The sequence below is a fragment of the Plectropomus leopardus genome, chromosome 23 (assembly GCF_026936395.1).
Source record: "Plectropomus leopardus strain MGB_pleo_1.0 chromosome 23, ASM2693639v1, whole genome shotgun sequence".
Taxonomy (NCBI): domain Eukaryota; kingdom Metazoa; phylum Chordata; class Actinopteri; order Perciformes; family Serranidae; genus Plectropomus; species Plectropomus leopardus.
Window position 1 is genome coordinate 5,533,602 of NC_142198.1, and position 18,907 is coordinate 5,552,508.

The 18,907-nt window shown below is 38.4% G+C and overlaps 1 protein-coding gene across 3 annotated transcripts in view; it reads left to right on the top strand.

Annotated features, from left to right (window-relative positions):
- nrxn2b (neurexin 2b) overlaps nt 1–18,907 on the top strand; it is an 883,386-nt gene that overhangs the window by 518,757 nt on the left and 345,722 nt on the right. For all 3 annotated transcript variants that reach the window (XM_088073122.1, XM_088073124.1, XM_088073123.1), the window contains 2 exons: nt 22–195; nt 7,094–7,213. In XM_088073122.1, the coding sequence (XP_087929248.1) occupies nt 22–195; nt 7,094–7,213 (294 nt within the window). The remainder of the gene's footprint in view (nt 1–21; nt 196–7,093; nt 7,214–18,907) is intronic.

Consider the following 18,907-nt stretch of genomic DNA (forward strand, 5'->3'; position numbering starts at 1 on the left):
TCTGTGTGTGTGTTTTCGCAGGGGAGCTGTACATCGGTGGCGTGACAAAGAACATGTACAGCAATCTGCCCAAGCTGATCGCATCCCGGGACGGGTACCAGGGCTGCCTGGCCTCTGTGGACCTGAACGGGAGACTCCCCGACCTGATCGCAGATGCCCTCCACAGGGTGGGTCAGGTGGAACGAGGCTGCGATGGTGAGTCGGAGAAAATGATATCCATCTCATACAAACCCTGACATACAGTAGTGACATTTTTTCCAGGATTCTTGGGAGATTCCAGCTGGATTTTTTTTTTCCACTTTTGGGACAGGACAGAGAAAAAAAAGTCAATGTAAGTGGGTAGGACAGGAATCATATCATACTAACTATTTAAAACCAAAGCAAATTGGCTTGTATTTAGGGGAAATTACCTAGAAATTAGCAAGAACTTTGTAAAAAAAAAAAAAAAAGTACCTGAAAGTTAGCAAAAAAAAAAAAAAAAACAGAACCAAAACCTGGTAGAAAATTAAAATTATCCTGTAAAATAAATCTAAATTCATAATTAGAATTATAGTCCTCTGGGTTTTTTCCCTATCTTTTTAAAAAAAATTTTTTTTTCTAAATCAGCTGTTTTCTTGCAATTAGTGGAACATTTCTTGCCAAGATGCTAGTTCCCTTTTTTCCCATGTTTTTGAAAGAAATCGGTTGAAATACTAAATGCAGCGCAAGAAAATTGATGTCGATCCAGGTTTCAGTGGTTAATAATGTTAATAGTAATAAAGTTTATTTTGATAGCACTTATCAGAGCCAACATTAAAAAGTGCTTTACACTTAAAATCACAATAAAGGACACGCACAGGAAAAAAGTAAAAAAGCAAAAATACAACACTGCACTGCTCTGTTTGATTTTAAATTCAGTGTTAGAATTAAAGTACGGTATAATAATAATAATAATCCGTTAAAGAGAATTTTTAGCAAATTGGTTTGATTTCTTCCAAAATAAATTGGGGGAAAAGGCAGGTGTTTCAGCTTTTAGGAGTTATTTCAGCGTTGTGCTATACTGATTGGATATGTTTAGTTTTTATAAGTAAATATGCAGGTCTAATATGAATACATTTCTTCAATATTTAAAAATGCAACAAAAGAAGAGGATGTGAGGGAGTTATTATTTTGGGTTTTGGATGGAACAGGAGTCTTGAGTGGACTACTTTTTAATCCTTTTTTTTTTTTTTTAGCTACATTCCGATAACTACTAATGACATCCATGCTAAAAAGTATTTATCTCTTTTGTGAATCAACAGGGGAAATCAAATAACATTGATTTCGAGTGTTTTTGTTAACATCCAGTGGGTAATCAAGTGTCCTCGCCATTAGAGACAATTTCTCACTGAGGCTGCCAACTTCTCGACTATTTCTCATCAAGGATAGCTCTGTTTGAGAAGATGACAGATAATTATGAGAAAAACAAGTCAGAAGTTGTCCGTTTTTTTTTTTTGTTTTTTTTTGTTAAATTTAATGAATCTGTCATTTAGAGACGGAGATAAAAGCATCAAGTGTTTGATTGCTAAATGTCTCACACACTGATATGTGTGAATTTTTACTCAGGAAGGTAAAAAGGGATTTAAACACAGTACAAAAGGACATTTACACACACCGCTGTGATTCTCTGCTTTAAATAGCCACTCAAGCCTTTTTCTACTTTTATTTAATCTCATAAATTCATGGCCTGATTACACAAAAGACTGCCAACTGCACTGAGTTTTTGGTAAAGACACACTAGTGCAGTAATTTGGTGCTTTTTTTTCCCGTGGCTGTTATTCCCTGATTTACACCAGTAACCCTGCACAGATTCTCCCAGCTCGGGGCAGTCTTTACAATCTAAGCCCCTGTCCTCTGTATATCCTCTCTATTGCCCCATAAAACCTGCATGAGGGAGGTATCTCTCTCCTCTAATGTTATTGCCAGTGTGGCTAATCTCAGCAACACCCCGCCCTCATTGGCTTTCCCCTCATCAATCTTGCATCGGTTGTGATTTTACCTCTGCTGTGCGCACCTCGTCACCGCGTCTCCGGCTGCACGGCTCCTGTGTCGGGTAGTTAATCCAGTGGATTTTGGCTACAGCATTTCCCCTTTTCCACACACTCCACATTTTACACCCACCCCGCCGCCACCACATCTCAATGGCGTGCTGAGTGTTGGGGAGCACAGACTTGATTTCCCAGGGGGCCGCACTGGCCGACTCGATGCAGCACTGATCCAGCTTTTTTTTTTTTCCTTCCCCCTCAATCCCTAACGCTGCTACCTCTGCCAGCCCGCCTTATTACCTGACTACAGTGATACACCACAATGACTTGGCTCCAAACCCTGTTTGAAACTGCATTAAGCTATCATATTGACTCCTCCAGGCGCCCAACATGGATGCAAATATCACTTAATGATTGGAGGTGCCAGGGAGCTACGCAGTCGTAATTGACCAGTTTTGGAAAAGGTGGACCTTTTTTAATAAATGATGTTAGGTATACCTTGACCCAAGGCTGTTTAGATACATATATACCCTTGTTGATATTACAGGAATACATCAAAAACACTTTTGACTTCTTATCTACTCCACTCTAATCAAATTCACACTATTATTATTCCTCCATGTAACAGAGAAGTCAGACATCAGATCACTTAACCCTTTAAAACCTGGAGAGACATCACTTTTCTTGCTGCTTTCAGATGCCTTGTTTTTGTTCCTAGGATTTTAGATTTTGATGTTCTTTATTCATTTTATATAAATATAAATATATATCTATATCTATCTATCTATCTATCTATCTATCTATATATGTATATATATATATATATATATATATATATATATGTATATACATCGTTAATATACTACTGAGGATGGCACAGTTTCAGTTTTTTCCAAAAATGTGGAGGCAATGAGAAATGTTCTACAAATCAAAGGGAATTGATAGATTTAGAAAATTATTGTATTGTCTAGGGAATAAAAGAAAAAAGCTGGAGAAAATGTGTAGGGGAAAAGATAAAAAGTAGGGAAAAACTACATTTTTAATTATTATACATTTAATTATTCAATCGAAATCAAATGACTGCCTAAAAATCCATGGGGCAAGCATAAAGTGGGCGTGTCTGTAAAGGGGATACTCACGGATACCCATAGATCCCATTTTCATACAGATATCACTCTAGCTTTAAAACTCAGTCGGGTACAGCCTAATTTTTTGGTCATTTCTTCTTTCCTTGCTCATTGCCCTCTTCCCGTGTTTTTGAAAGAAATCAAGCCAGTTTTTGCACAGGTTACAAAGGGTTACATTTTAAAAACTTTTCATTGATCCTCTCATACAAAAGCAGCTAAGATCTGGTCTTGTATTTCCCTGTTTACTAAAGCAAAAGTAATGAAGACAACTTTTCTGGAACGCAGTGTTGTCCTGGGTGTGGATCACCGCCAGAGTCCTGACCGACTGGAGGTTATTGTTATCTGGTGGAGCGGGGATGCAGCGTGGTCAGAGGTGGCTGCTGGTCCCGTCTCGGTAGACTTAAGGCCAAACAAAGGGCAGAACAGTGAGCTTGTTCTTGTAGCTGCGTGCTGACTCAGTGGATCACAACAACATAGAACAAGACAGGGAGAAAAGGAAGGAGATGGAGAGGGTTGAAGTGCAGGTATATAAACAGTGTTGCTGACTCAGTGGAGCTCGAGAGGGGGAGAACAATGAAATAAGGCCAAAGAATGGGGAAAAAAAACATCTATATGGGAAATATCACACATTGGGGCATTAGTTGTAGGAGCATGCATGAAAAGTGTCTGCAGGTCTTTTAAAAGTCTTAAAACATCCAAAATCCAGTTTTTTGATAATTACACCTTAAAAGTCATGAAATAGACTTAGATAATAGATAAATAAAATTTTACGAAGACATTTAAAAGGGGATGAAGCATCAGTAGCAGAGTTAAGATCAAAATATTACAAAATATTTTAAAATCAAATTACTTCAAAAATGTAGGAGAAACATCAGTAGCAGAGTTTAGTTAAACAAATATGACTTAAAATCAAATTTTAAATAGTAGAATCATCAGTACAAAAGTTTAGATCCAAAATTAAAAAAAAAAACGTTTAAAATGTAATTAATTTTAAAAAGTAGCCAAAGCATTAGTAGCAGAGTTTAGATCCAAATTTAAAAAAAACCCTAAAATTTAATGACCTAAAAAAAAAATACAAGCTTCACTAGCAGAGTTTAAATGCATAATAAAAAATATTTTAAAGCCAAATGACTTGAAAAAATGTAGAAACATCAGTAGCAGAATTTAGATTCAAAATTTTAAAAATGACTTAAAATCAAGTGACTTAAAAAAAAAAGTAGTCGAAGTATCAGTTCCAGAGTTTAGATGCAGAATTTAAAAAGTGACTTAAAAATAAATAACTTTTAACAAAGTGGGAGCATCAATAGTGGAGTTAATATCTAAAATAAAATACTTAAATTAAAATGACTTTAGAAATTGGTAGAAGCATCAGTAGCAAAGAGATGGCTTAAAATTAAATAACTGGAGAAAAAATGTACCAACCAATGTAAGCCTCCTTTGAACATATATTTCAGAATAAACCGTGCTCATCCTGACCTACTCTACACTGCTAATACACAAGCAGATGTTCCAGTTGTAACCCAGCTGTTAGTGGTAGATGCAGGTGACAGCAGCAAGGGGAGTGGAGATGTGTGTTCACTTTGGGTTTTCGCAGCAGCGTTAGGCTTATTGGCTCCCTATATCGTGCGAGATTTCCCTGAACATTTGGAGCAAACACAGCAGATGGAGTTTTATGCCCCAACAAACCCACAGCACCTAATAACAGGTACTCAGGCAGCCGCGCAAAGGTAGAGTTTGGCCGATCAATACTTGAAGGAAGAGTTAGGAAGCAATTACATGATCTGGTTATTAATTATGACAATATTCTTAATTTGCTCCTCAAGGGACCCTTTTATTAGCGTGTAATTAATGGGGCAATTAGCGGGGTTAGGGACTATGAACAGAGCAAGCAGATGGAAAGGAAATGACGTTGAATTTAAAGACATTTTGGTGCAGAAAGTAAAATATCTCTTAGATCTGTGATTTATTTTATCTTTATTATTTATATTCTGAAGGTTTGAGGGGTGGTTTTTAATTGGGCCATTTGTAAATGGCACAGTGAGATGTCTGTTTATCTATGCAGAAACAAATTAGTCTGGCACTGAACCATGGTTCTTTGGAAATGTTTGTGTTTAATTGAGATTTTAATGAGAATCCCCAGCATTACCAACACGACAGCCACCACACATTCTTATTTTTAGACCTCTCGCCTAAGACTCGATCTGCATCCTAATCTTATATCTGTCATTCAGCTTTCTTCCCATCTCATGTGGAGAACAATCATTGGAAATTGGCTTTTGTTGCAAGGAAAACTAATGAAGATCTTATCTACTTTGCATCAGAAGTGTTAGCTTCTATTAATAGCTCCAACAAAGGCAATCACCTGGTACATTATTTTTCATATCATGTCAGTTCATGTGACAATACCGCCCAGGTCAGTCATATGTATAATCTGCTGTGGCAATATGTTGTTTTCTTTCAGAGCGGTCTGTCACATTACCTGTCAGAATAATTGGCTGGAGTTCCATTGAGAAATGACAACTGTGGTGCTTGTAATTACCAATTTAAACGTCTTCAGTCATTCATGACAGTGGGTGGGAACAACACATGACACACAGATATAATGGAGACGCTATACAGAAACTGACTCCACCACCGCCACTAATTTCCCGTGCAAATGTGCCCCTACCATGGCAGTTACACTGGGTTTCAACCTTGAATTAATGTCAAATTGAATCTGAATACATTTCTAAGCACCATAAATCAAATCACTGTGTGGATCAGCAGGGACTGTATTTGGGGGCAGTCGTTGGGGTTTCAACAAATAAAAAATATGAGGTTTTTTTTTCATGCCTCAACAACGTACTTAGTCAGTTAAAGGAGAGGCTCAACTTTTTTCATGTCTTTCTTAAACCAGTAGTCAGGTGCCTTTATGAATATTAAAACTAGTTTTCCGTGCCGTAATCATGCCTCCTTTGCATACTGGCCATTCAAAGATCCTTTCTGAATGCACCTTTAATCTAAGTTAATGGGGGCCAAGATCAGTGGTTGTGTTGCGTCAAAATGTCTTTGGAAGTTTACCTAAAGCTGGGATCAAGTTAAGTCTTGATATATATCAGTCGTATACGACTCTGAGGTTGAGGTTGAGGTTGGTGAGGTTCTTCATTGTTTTCAAGTTGGGAATCAGACTTCAGGGGGCTCCACTTGAAATTTCCGGTTTGGAACTGGGAAATTCTGACTTCCCAATTCAAATGGAGTGCACCATTAGTTGCTTATGAAAACAAGCCATGGTGATGTTACTATGGGGAAGGACAGTCCCTACATATCATAGTGTAAACCCTTTGAAACCTCAGCAAATTGGCTTTATTTCTCACATAAACACGGGAAACAAAAAGTTTAAAAAGTTTAAAAAAAAAAAAAAAAAGTGAAAGGATAAGAAAATATAAAATAAATACAAATGAGAAAAAAATATTTTTTATACTTTTTTTTTATAGCCTATTTTTAATACATAATTGTAATATTTCTAAATAAAGTTTTCTCAATATTTTGCAGTTATGTGAGTTTTCCAATGGTTATCTCTATCTTTTTTGGAAGCTAAGCTAATTTTCAGGACATTTTCCAGTTTTCAGGATGCAGATTTTTTTAATTTTATTTATTTTTTTAGCAATTTGCAGAATATATTTAATGCCAAATTTCTGATTTTTCCTTATATTCTTGACAGAAATCGAACCAGTTTACTCCAGGTTCAAAAGTTTAAATACTTGTGAAAGGCATCTGAACACAGGACACAAGAAAATTGATGTCGATCCAGGTTTTAAAGGGTTAAATAGAAATCTTGAGCTGTTTTTTTACAAGAGAAGTGGACTTCTGGCAGAGATACCCTGGAGCTCTTATAAACACTATAACACACAATTCATATCTAAGTACCTGAGCATCATATGCCGTCCTCCACATGTATTTCATGCGTGATGGTCTTGCCCACAGGACCCAGTACCACCTGTACGGAGGAGTCTTGCTACCATCAGGGGGTGTGTCTCCAGCAGTGGGAGGGCTTCACCTGCGACTGCACCATGACGTCCTATGGAGGTTCATTCTGCAACGACCGTAAGTGTGACTTTTTTAGCTGGTTTTTGTGTGTATGGCTGGAGTGAGAGGTGCTGGCAAAGGTCTTGGTAGCTGCTGGTGATAGGACTTTAAGTTGTTAAACTGCTTTTGGAACTTTGCAATTCTGCTGGTTAAAGTGGCACCGTGAGGCCGCTGTTTCTTCAACGGTTTGGGGAAAACTTGTTAACAACTCACTGCCAACAGGTGAAATATTAAAACCAAAATATTAGTTGACAAGGACTCATTATGCCAATTCAGCAAGGCCACACAGATTGCACAACATCCACTTCTCTTTCACATTCTATTACTTTCATAGTAACTACTCGGATTGCACGACTCAAAGTTCACCGTGAGATTGGCTCCTCGGCTCCTGAGGCACGGCTGATGCATGCTGTGAGGAGAAACGGTGATTCGAGTCCTGTGTCCCTGCCATGTGTTCACCTGCTGTGTGGCTGGCAGTGAGGGAGTTCAGGAAGGAGAGTATGGCGAGAGGGCCAAAGAGATTTATCCAAAGCGTGTTGTTTATTTTATTGATTTAAAGTGTTTCTTTTAGGTGAAGCTACACTACATTTTTTTTTTTTTTTTTTTGCAGTGGTAAGAATCCAGCTTGGTTACGTAGAACTTGAGTGCAATTAGCATTCAGCCCTCCTCACAGGCTTGATTTAAACAGGGGCAGAGGCAGGGTGACAGGCTAATAGACTTGTTTGCATAAGTCTTTGTTTGCTTATTAAGTGGTGGGCGCTGAGTTAAGCTGTATCACCCTCACCTCGGTCTCTATTTTGGTAAAGCACCCTATGTTTCACTCGTGACGGAGTTTATCTTTGATTGTTGTTGTGTCATGTTAGTTCGTCGGAATATGATCGGGCATGACAGTAAGAGGATGATTAGCAAGGTGCTCCTTTGGCTCTTGGAAGACTCCAGCGAAGGAGCAGGCGATAATAACAGCTCTGACGGCGTGACAGGCTTGCAGAGATAAGCAGGAGAGATTCCCTCTCGCTCCTTGAGAGAGGAGAGCGATGATGAAGAGGGCAGAGGGGTGCTGATTCCTGTGTTCAAGTTGTTGCCTGTGGGGAGCGTTGGCTGTTTTACTGTGCTGGCTTCAAAGATGACAGGAACTGTGTGGCACCGGGGAGCAGGCCAACATGTGTTCTGCGGAGAATCCGAGAATGTGTGTCTGATTTGTGAGCATGTGCGGAGTGGAGGGGAAGGACCTCACCAGCAGCAGCCTGAACAAAGATAGTGCATGACTGCAGACCAAAAAAAACCAAAGGATTAAATCTGTCTGCAGTCTGGTGAAGCAGTCACTTCTTAATTGGGTCAATCTCATATGCATAAGAGCATCAACATTGGGAATATTGACATGCACACTAATTTTCCAGAGCTATTCTAAATATGACAATATTTCAAATTGGATACGGGTCATGTAAACAGCATATTCTGTTTGGATTTTCCAAATTAGGCGTTATTTGAAATGTAGCATTTTCTGAAAAAGAAACATGTTAAATGCCAGTATTATTCTGTTTTTAACCCTTTAATTACCCCAAAATTTCCAAAACAAAAAAGGAAAAACAAATAAGGAAATGACTTGAAAAGAAGTGCTGAACAAATAGATTTTTTTTTTCTGCAAAATAATTTTAAATGCATAAATATAATCATTATAAAAACAGTTTCTGGATTTTCATTAGTCATTCAATAGGGACGGACTGATTTATCAGCCCCACATCAGTATAGGCCATTATTCATCTTGTTGACTGCTGGTGACCTATCGGCATATAAGATAGCATTCAGCCACGGCCAATGTTTTTCCATTGTGTTGCCTCAATTTTACATTGGCTAAAAATGCCCATCATGCAGGGGAACAATAAAAAATGCATTTGGGATGAACAGATTTTTTTCCTGGGATGCTGTAAGGGTATGCATTATATTTTCTGCGTAATCCTACATTGTGAACAACAAATTCCTTTTGAAATTAACAGAGAAATAGCTAGTTAGCATTAGCTCATAGCAGCTGGTGTGCAAAGCTAACAGCTAACAGAGAGTGTATTGAGTAACATTTGTGATGGTGATTTCTATTCAGTAAAAACTAATTTTGGGTGAAGGTTAATCATAACATGATGCCATGATGCTTTGAATGTAATCTTGTACATTTATATAATGAAGATCTCTTTGTTTCCCTGTCACAAAAGGGGAAAAAGTAACAACAAAAACAAACCAAAAAAAACCCATAAGTATCAGTACTGGAAAAAGTGGAGTGTTGTCATTTTTGGAATTAGGGCACAATTGGAATATTCTGTGCATGTAAACGTAGTCAGTGACACCATCTTTGTAATGTTTTAGTTTCTTAACATTATTAACATCTATTGGTCTATTGGCTGCTGTTTAAAGTTCACTCCCTCCCACTCTTTGTCCTCTTGCAGTGTCTTCTTGGTGAGAGGTTGCCATACTACAGTATAACACATTAACAATATCTGTGAGAACTGCCAGCACATCCAACTCCCTGATGGCACATTTGTGAAAATCGTTTAACATATTGTTGCCAATTTCAAATAAGACTGCAACGGCGAAGGTTCCTGCAGAATTTGAGTCAACAGTGTCAAATTCATGTCTGCATACATCACATATATTTTGACAAATGTGTTATAAAGCAGGCTGTCAATCTATTTTGCAGTGTGCATGCATCGCTAGTTTGTATTGCAGGTATTTTCCCCTCAGCAGCTGCACATCTTCAGACATGCCCATCTATCTTCATCTCTGCCAGCTTTGGAAGTCTGAAAAACACATTTCATCTCTTGACCTTGAGAGCCCGCCCCGCGTCGAACTTTTGGCTCCTTCTCTTCATCGTCTTCTCTTTGTGTTTACCCTACTTCTTCGCCACGCGAGCAGCTTATCCTTGAGCTTGTATCCTTGAGGCTTTCTCTGGACTCGCACATACACCGAATCAACATTTTTCTCAGCGTACCAAGCTCTGGGGAATTTTTCTGCTCTGGAATTTCAAGGTAGGATAATTTGCGAGGATGCTCCGGGTTGATCTTGCGTCTTTTTTTTTTTTTTTGCTTTGTTTATGCACTGGACTAAAAAGAGCACAAACAGCCCGATCATGAGGATAGTGCTCTCTCTTTACTCCTCAGTGAATTAGCTTTCCCCTTCACCCTGCCATGTGCCCTTGATTTGTGTCTCCTACATATCTGAAATGGACAGCTTTGAAATGCTGTAATTCCTTGTCCAATTTCTTTCAGTAGGCACAGAAATGAAGTAGCTTGTATCCTACTTTCTGCGTCTGCATGTATAATGCGAGTGAGACTGTGATAAACAGGTGTATGGGTTGCATCTCTTTGTAGCTTTACAAAGGGTCGGGATGCACGTCATCAAAAGACAGGCCAGGAAAATGAATCATAAAGAGGCAGGCTGCCATGTGATCAATGTCTTTATCTCTTACTCAGCAGTCACACAGAGATACAGACATACAGTGCATTCATACAGTACACAAACACACCTTCTACGTAACCTTTCAGGGTCACACTATTTCCCCACGTGTACTGTTTATAATATCTCTCACTTCCCTCCTAAGAAAATTATTTTAATTTTGCTTTCAAAGAAGAATGGACGACTTGAATAGAGTGATTGCCACTGCTTTTTTATTATCTGTGTGGAATAAGAAATTAGCATAATTATTCTCCTGGCATTGCTCATGCTGCAGTTTGTGGTTGGCCTTCTTGGTGGCCGTGATAGACAAAGCATAGAGTGTAATCGGTGTGTGTGTGTCCGTGTGTATGTGTGTGTAGTCCACACTGCATTATTAATAGGACTAGATACCCCAGGTGAAAACAGTTTTTTATGCCATGGTCAATTTTGAGATTTTGGGTTATTTTACTTCCATAATATCTCTTCTTTCAGACTAGTGGAAAGAAAGCGTTCAAATACATATTTAGATGTCTATTTTAATTTAGAATGATGTTCTTGTACTGTATGGGAAAAACGCATTCAATGAGATAATGCCTTATTTGCATATTTAACAAAGTTTCTGAAAACCTGCAATACAAAAAAACATTCTCTTAATACATATATACATATCATCAAAGTCCATTTTCCGAGAATAAGTTTGTTTTTGTTTTGTTTGTTTTTATTCAAAAGCACATAAACATATTTACATTAACAGAGGGTTTTCTTTGTCATCTACAGCCTGATTTATGGAACATAAATAACATAATTAATATACAGTTTCAAAAAAAAAAAAAAATAAACAAGAACAGGTTCCAACAAGTAATCATCTGGAACATTTTTATATTAGTATCTATTAGTCTCTTTTTTTTTTAACACAATCTCTTATATTTTGTCTAAAAATGAATCAAATTTACAAAACATATCATTGAAAGCTATTTTCTCAATTATTCTCAATTAAATTATCCTTTTTTCCATACTCTGAGTATGAAATCGTATTCCTGTATGTACCCCTGTTTATATTCTTTTATAATTTAAATTTATAATTTATAAATAATTTTATTCCTAAAGACATAGCAGTTTTTTTAAGTAATTAACTAGTAGAGTTTTATTGTCTATTAATTGATATTTTTACCCTAGTCTCTTAGCGTTTGTCTAAAAGTGGATGGAATTTTACAATACATCATCTTCAAAGACTATTTTCCCAAAACACCCACCCTCAACAGCACTTACATTCACTAAATTGTTTTTATTATATATATATAGTTTTATTCCTATGTATATTCTTATGGTTTTAACCCTGGAGTTGTTTTTCTGCCATGTTTTTCCTAAAAACATGGCAGATATTTTATGGCTGTTGATCTTTTCTCATTTATTTAGTGACAAAAAGCGATGTCCATGATTCCCTCTGTAAAGACTTTTGACTCTTTTGTGTCAACAAAGTAAAAAAAGAAATTTGAGACTTTTAGACTTTTGTTCTAGAAATGCGTAAATAATATTAAACACAACATTTCAGAAAACTTGCAATATAAGAAATACTTTCTTGAAGTAAGAAATCAAATTGGGAAGTTTCATGTTAGTAATAGGTAAAAAAAAATTGTCCAATTCACCTGGGGTGTCTCCCTTCAAAAACAGCAATATGCCTGCTTAAGAAATACTGTGACAAATGAAACAGACACACCTACAGATACATAAAGCCATAATGACACACTAAGAGAGGAGTTTCTCTTGCTAAACATTGTTCTATAGAAAAGCTTAAGTCTATTTTCCTTATTTTGAGCCCACTCATTTGTTTCACTCTGGGTGGAAAGGTTGTCAAAATTATTGGCACTACAGTTATTATTTATGAATGCAGATTCACGGTTGAGTGGAATAGATATTAAACTGAGAAAAGGTTCACTTGTGCAGCATTTTTCAACATCGATGTTTCATTGCAGATAAACAACAAGTAATTTGTCTTCTTATTACCTGTTGGACATCAGCCAATCATGCTCGCTGCATGCAAACCAGTGAAAGGTATTCTTTGCATATTAGATTTCTTTAATTTCCTTAAAGTTGCTGAATCCGAAATCTGCATAATTGAATAGGAGGATGAGTCAATTGGTCTTAAGTAGCTGCTTAGTAAAGCGTTCCATTAGCTCTGGCTTCAGTGACTTTTAGTGTCACATAATTTTCTCCTCTCTACTCTGCCAAGAATAAAAGCTATTTAATAATCAAACTCACTTAATCTTTTAATTTATTGCATCTGAGAAGATTTTATTCATCATCTCCTTATTGTTGTGAGTCACCTTTTAAAAGTCACACCTTTTAGTGCCCAGAGGGGAGGGCAGGGGACAAAATAAAATGTGACATGTTGAGAGGCTGGTACTAAAATGGGATTATCCCGGGGTTATCCGCTCTGGTTGGCGGTGCTGATGAGGTCATGCTTAGGGCTGCACTGATGTGTTTTTTTTTCCCCCCAGGAGTTGTGTAAAGCACACTTACATGTCCTCTAGCTGTAATGTTATTGTTTTATTCAGTTGCCTCCATAAACAGTTAAGAACAGGTCTTTTCAGTAAAGTCGTTTGTTGTAACTGGTATACTGAAGCATTTCTAATTCTATGTATGCCTCCATGTGGCAATCGCCATGGCTGGAGGTTTTGTTTCCTGGTGCCTGTCTATCCAACCCATTCTTGTGAACATGATATATCAAGGACACTTTGTGAGAATTACTTCAGATTTGGCACAAACATTCATGTGGACTCAGTGATGAAATGATTAGATGTTGGTGGTCAAAGGTCAAGGTCACTGTGACCTGATCGATCTCATGTTTGTGAACGTGATATCTCAACAACACAGGGAACTTCTTCAAATTTGGCACATGTATCTACTTGAACTCATCGATAGTCTGATTAGATTTTGGTGGTCATAGGTCAAAAGACAAGGTCAAGGTGACCTTGCATCTGTCTCTTTCATGTGATTGTGATATTTGAAATACACCTAAAGGGAATTTCGTCAAATGTGGCACAAACGCTCAATTGGACTCACTGATGACTGGTTAGGTTTAAATGCTTGAAGGTCAAATAACAGTCATTGTGATTTTAGTTAATGTGCTTTTTGTCCATAACTCATGAATTCATATGGTTAATTATGACAAAATTTCACATAAAAGTCCAATTGAATATAATGATGAGGCAATGACATTTCATATTTAAAAAGGTTAAAGGTCAACTTCACTGTGACATCATAGTGTATACTGTAAACACAACTTTATTAGTTCATTAAAAGAATACAACCACCAGGTGGCAATTAAAGTTGCAGTTGAAAACCTTTGACTATGTAAAATGCATTGGCTGCAATACTGTAGTACAATATGTTTTTTCAGTCCAACTGTATATTTTCTTGCCTCTTAAATTCCCTGGTTCAGGAAGCTATTTTGAGAGCTTCCACACTGCCCTCACTGGATTGAGACCAATTGCCATTCCTCTATCCTCATGTCATACTGAACTGCAGTTTTTTGGGTTTTTGTTTTTTGTTTTTTTTTTTTACTGGCATTGCTTATTTATGAGTGTTCCTGACATGGCAGATAAGTGAATACACCATTCAGGTAGCCCGGCTACCTGATTTGCAGAAAGTTTATATTACAATTGATCATCACAGCCTAGGGTTAATTCTGTTACCTTTTACCTGTGGATAAAGGGACACTGCCAGCCACTTTTTATGTAGCAATGCTGTTGAGCAGTGTGACAGTTTGAAGTAATTTAGAGGCTACAATCCCAGCAGAGAAGCTGCTGTTTTGTTGAATAGTATTGTTTGCATCTCTTCAGTGACCCCTTCTGTTGGTCAGTTTGCTCTAACGGGCCTACTGCTCAACACTCTGGGGAGGCTTATCCATGAAGCATGGCGTAGAGGAAGGGGCAGATACAAATGAAATGTAGCTCTCCCCCTTTCTGCACACAGTCTACTGACCTTGGACTCTTCAGCAGTATTTAGTATCAAATGTATCCCTTTCCTAAAACAGAGTCTTCTTTCTGCTCTCATTAGCAGTAGAAACATCTGGTGCTATTACACTGAAAAATACTTGCAATTCAAACCGGGTGTTGTTGCACATACTGTACCACTATGTTCGCGTACACAGACGCATTTAAGGCACAACAAATAGAAAAAAGGCTGTCTTATAACCCCTCTTACATGCGCACACACACCAGAGAGAGCATTTGTTATTCAGCAGCAGCCTGCGGTGATTGACTGGTCTATTTGTCTCTGCGTAGCGTATAAGTGGGCCACTTGGTATTCTGCCTTATTCATCTGGAACCAACTCAGACAGAGATGCTGTGTAAGTGCGTGCAGTACGAGGGCTTTGTTTCTCTCTCTCGTTCTCTGTTTTTGCGAGTGAGGGAGCAGCGGAGAGAAAACAAGACAGAGAGGGACAGAGAGGGAGATGCTGGGAGGAGCAGGCTGTGTCTGTGCATTTCTTTGTTTAACTGTGTGCATTCGCTGGGCGTTAACGCAGCACGTGCATGTGTACAATGAATCCAGCTGCCGGTGTACAGTGCTGTCAGGCATACTAATTGAGTGCAAAATTCCAGTGCGTTCGCAGCACTGCTGATTTCGATCAGCCTCTTCGTCGAATCCCTCATCTCTGTGTCTGTTTTTTTTTTCCAATCGCTGTTCCCATGAAAAAAACAAAAGCATCAATCAGTTGTCCTACTATGCTGCCTGTTGAAGAGAACTAAAGGGATACCTTGCCAATTTCCAACCAGCTTTGTGTCATTACAGTGTGGGTAGTGTGGGATGTGTACATTAACTACATAAAACTTCCCTCTATCTTGCCAACACCCAGATCTCCTTGCCCATTTGCCTGGCTCATGGGCTGTTTCTCAACTGCAGATTGTATGCCCTCCACCATAGACACAAAGACTAAAGAAGCAGACCGAGAGAGAGATTCCCTTCTCTCTCTCTCTAAAACTGACATCAAACGTCATTGAAACTGTAAAATGAGGCAGCGCTGATTAAATATAAACCAAGATTCTATTACTTTATTGCCTATTTCTTGGCTAAAATGTCTTCAGAAATATATTGAAGTGCACTGTCTGGCTCTAATTCAAGAATTTGTTAACAGGGAGTGGGTGCCATGCTGTTTCCTGTATAACAGCATATGAAAATAGAGGCTGAAAAAACTCCAATCAAATGGTTAAACTAGGCAGTGCTGATCAGATTTTGTGACTGCATTACCTATTTCTTCCCCAAAATGTTTTCAGGAAGATTGTTTATTACTACAAGGGTGTCATATTGTTTTTTGTGTCAAAACTGGCAAGCTTGCATTATGTCACCCACCAGGAGGGGTGTTTATTGGTCTGGTACAGCGCAATGCATTCTGGTAGTTGTGGTTTTTCTATCTCTTGAGCAAAAGCAAATGCCCAAGCCCCTTAACTCTGTTTTCTCCAGTCATTTAGCACCAATTTTATGTCTTTCAAAGTCTTTCTTCTGCATAGACAGCCCATTTTTGTGAAAAGACCATCTTTCCAGCAGTAAAATACTCCAATAGATGCAAATTAAGGCCAAATATGATACTGCTTCATCCATTTTATTTTGAATCTTTATTTTGAATCAAGGGGAAGGTTTATTAGTAGAAAATAGATGTCTATGTTTGAGTGTGCATCCAGTAGCTCTTGTTTATTGAGTCCATTATTTATGCCAAAGGAGGGCCATAACACTAAGTGAATTGACTTCAACTATTCAAAAAGATGAAGTGCAGCCCACTAAGTGCTGTACTCCTTGCCTTTGCTAGCCCACTGTTAATGCTTAATGTGCTTGATAGGTTTCAACAGGCATTTGTCATGCCTAGCCCCTCCTGTATGATCCCCTCAACAAATTTTAATGAAACCTGATTACAGAAATGCATTCGCTCTCATCCTGACCGACAGCTCTACAGGTGATCATTTATCCAGTACATCACTTGAAATGAAGGAGAAAAAAAGGGAGAAAAGAAAATCAAAGATGGCTACATGTCGCTAGAGCAAAATAGCCTCATGAATCCAGTCTTACTGCAAGTGTAATGCACTTGGTTTAGGCTTAACATCGATTGTCAGGCCACTTGTTGTGATGAAGGTCACACCGGCTTCAACATGGACTCAGTGCTCAACACAGCGTGGATCAGGACAGACTTAAGGGGAGGCTTTAGCCCTCTCAGATTCTCATCACCAGCAGAAATCACTCAGCCAAAACTCAGGAGGAATGAGTAAGCAGAGCTGCAAACCTTTCAGAAAGAGAGTTAGAAAAAAACAAAACTCCCCTCAAACCCCTGATCCAATAAGGGAAATCAACTGTTTTCACCCATGAAGCCGCCTGAGAGAAAGAGTATGGTCGCGCATAAAAGCCAACCCATGGAAGGTATCGGGTTTGTTTTTTTGGCGCATATTCTTTATAATTCTCCATTCTCGATTTTGTTGATTGTTGTTGTTCCGTCCACCCACCTCTTCCGTGGCTCCCCATCTTCTCTCTGCATTGTTTGCCAGCCGGCCCCAAAGAGCTGCTTGTCCGGACCTTGCAATTAACCGCCACCTCATTAGGCCAGAAACGCAGTGTGAATCCTGAATAATCACTTGGCTTTGCTTTTTTTCATGCCTATAAACACACACACACACACACACACACACACACATATATGAGAGCCCTCTCTACTTCACAGTTGTGGGCAGCTCCATAAATGAGATGGAGAGAGAGCGGGGAGGTTGCAGCTATCTTTCCATTTGCAGACACTGCGAGTGAAAGCATGGGCAAAAAAATGAGAGGATGGATGGGAAATGGTGAAAAGAAGAGAGCGCGAGTAAGGGAATGAAATAGGGTTTGGGCATGCAAAGGCAATTTTGGCTCCCCCAAAAGAGGGCAGCGCTAAGCCCATTGGACTTTAGAAGTCACCATGTCAAGAGCTTGAAGGGGATTGGCCGAGGGTGGACAGCCATATTCTGTGGCCTGTGGTGCTGAGGGCAGCAGGTGGAAGTAATAGCTTGGCTCGACACATGGCTTTGGTGGAAACTGTGCTTTTTACTGGTATTAATTGAAATTTGCAATCGGTGTGCCAATTTTCAGGACTCCCAGTACATGTGCAGTTGAGCTGAAGATTCCTCCTCCACAGTAATGTTAACCCTTTGAAACCTGCGGCTACATCACTCGTGCTGCTGTCGATGCCTTTCACAAATGTTTAAACCTTTGAACTCTGAGCAAAACAGTACAATTTGTTTTAAAAACATGAGATAACAGGCAATGAAAAACTTAGTAAGACATTCTTCACAAATTGCAAGAAATTAGAAATTAGTAATTTTTTAAAAAAAAGTTTGGAGAAAATGTCTAGGGAGAAAAGCTTGGGAAAGATACTAGTCATAACTAAATATCATAATTACATATTTAATAGTATATTACAAAATCATATTCTTTCAATGAAACCAGGCTGATATGCTTGTGTCTTATAAGGTTAAAAATGCACATTTGCATTGTTTTTGAATGGACTCATGCTGTTTTGCTCAGGTTTCAAAAGGTTAAAAATTGGCATTTGCACTATCCGCTTAGGTCAGCAGACATCTGTTTCCTTGGGTAAATACCAAAAGAAACTTACTTTTGGTCTTGATTATTTATTTTGTGTTGAACCAGTGCAGATTTTCCACTCCTTGCTTGGTTTTAATTAAAGACCTGGTGAGCTTTTAAACCACAATGTGCATTAAAGGACAATTAATGGGGCTTTGTAATTGCTTTGAGACCACTCCAGCCACTTGCAAACATTATCAAAAGCCTTTCACTGTATGCTGGAATAAGAACAAGGGGAGGTGGGAGGGATATTCTGTGCGTGTGCAGACTTGGGAAAGAGACTCAAAATATAAAAGCGGGTGAAAAACAGAGGGGAAAGCAATTATTTCTCACAGGTGCTCAGATCACACATTTCATATTAGTCAATTCCTTTGTTGACGCTTTGTAAATAGCAGCATCGCACATCCGACTAGTGTCAATATTCTGGACCTGATTGAATTCAGCGGAGCAAATGCACTTGCAAATACATTACACACCTTCTGCAATCAAACATGACTCAACAAGATGTACTTTGTGTGTATGTATGCCTTTTGAATGCTACCACAGCGTTAGCATGACAGAGTTGAAAGTCACAGGCAGGTGCTAAAAGGCTTTCAGCCATCTCAATTTTTTAATCAGTTTCCAGATATTTTTCTTACTGTGAGTCGTGGTGAAATTGGATGCATGTAAATATATTACTTTTTTTCTATCATA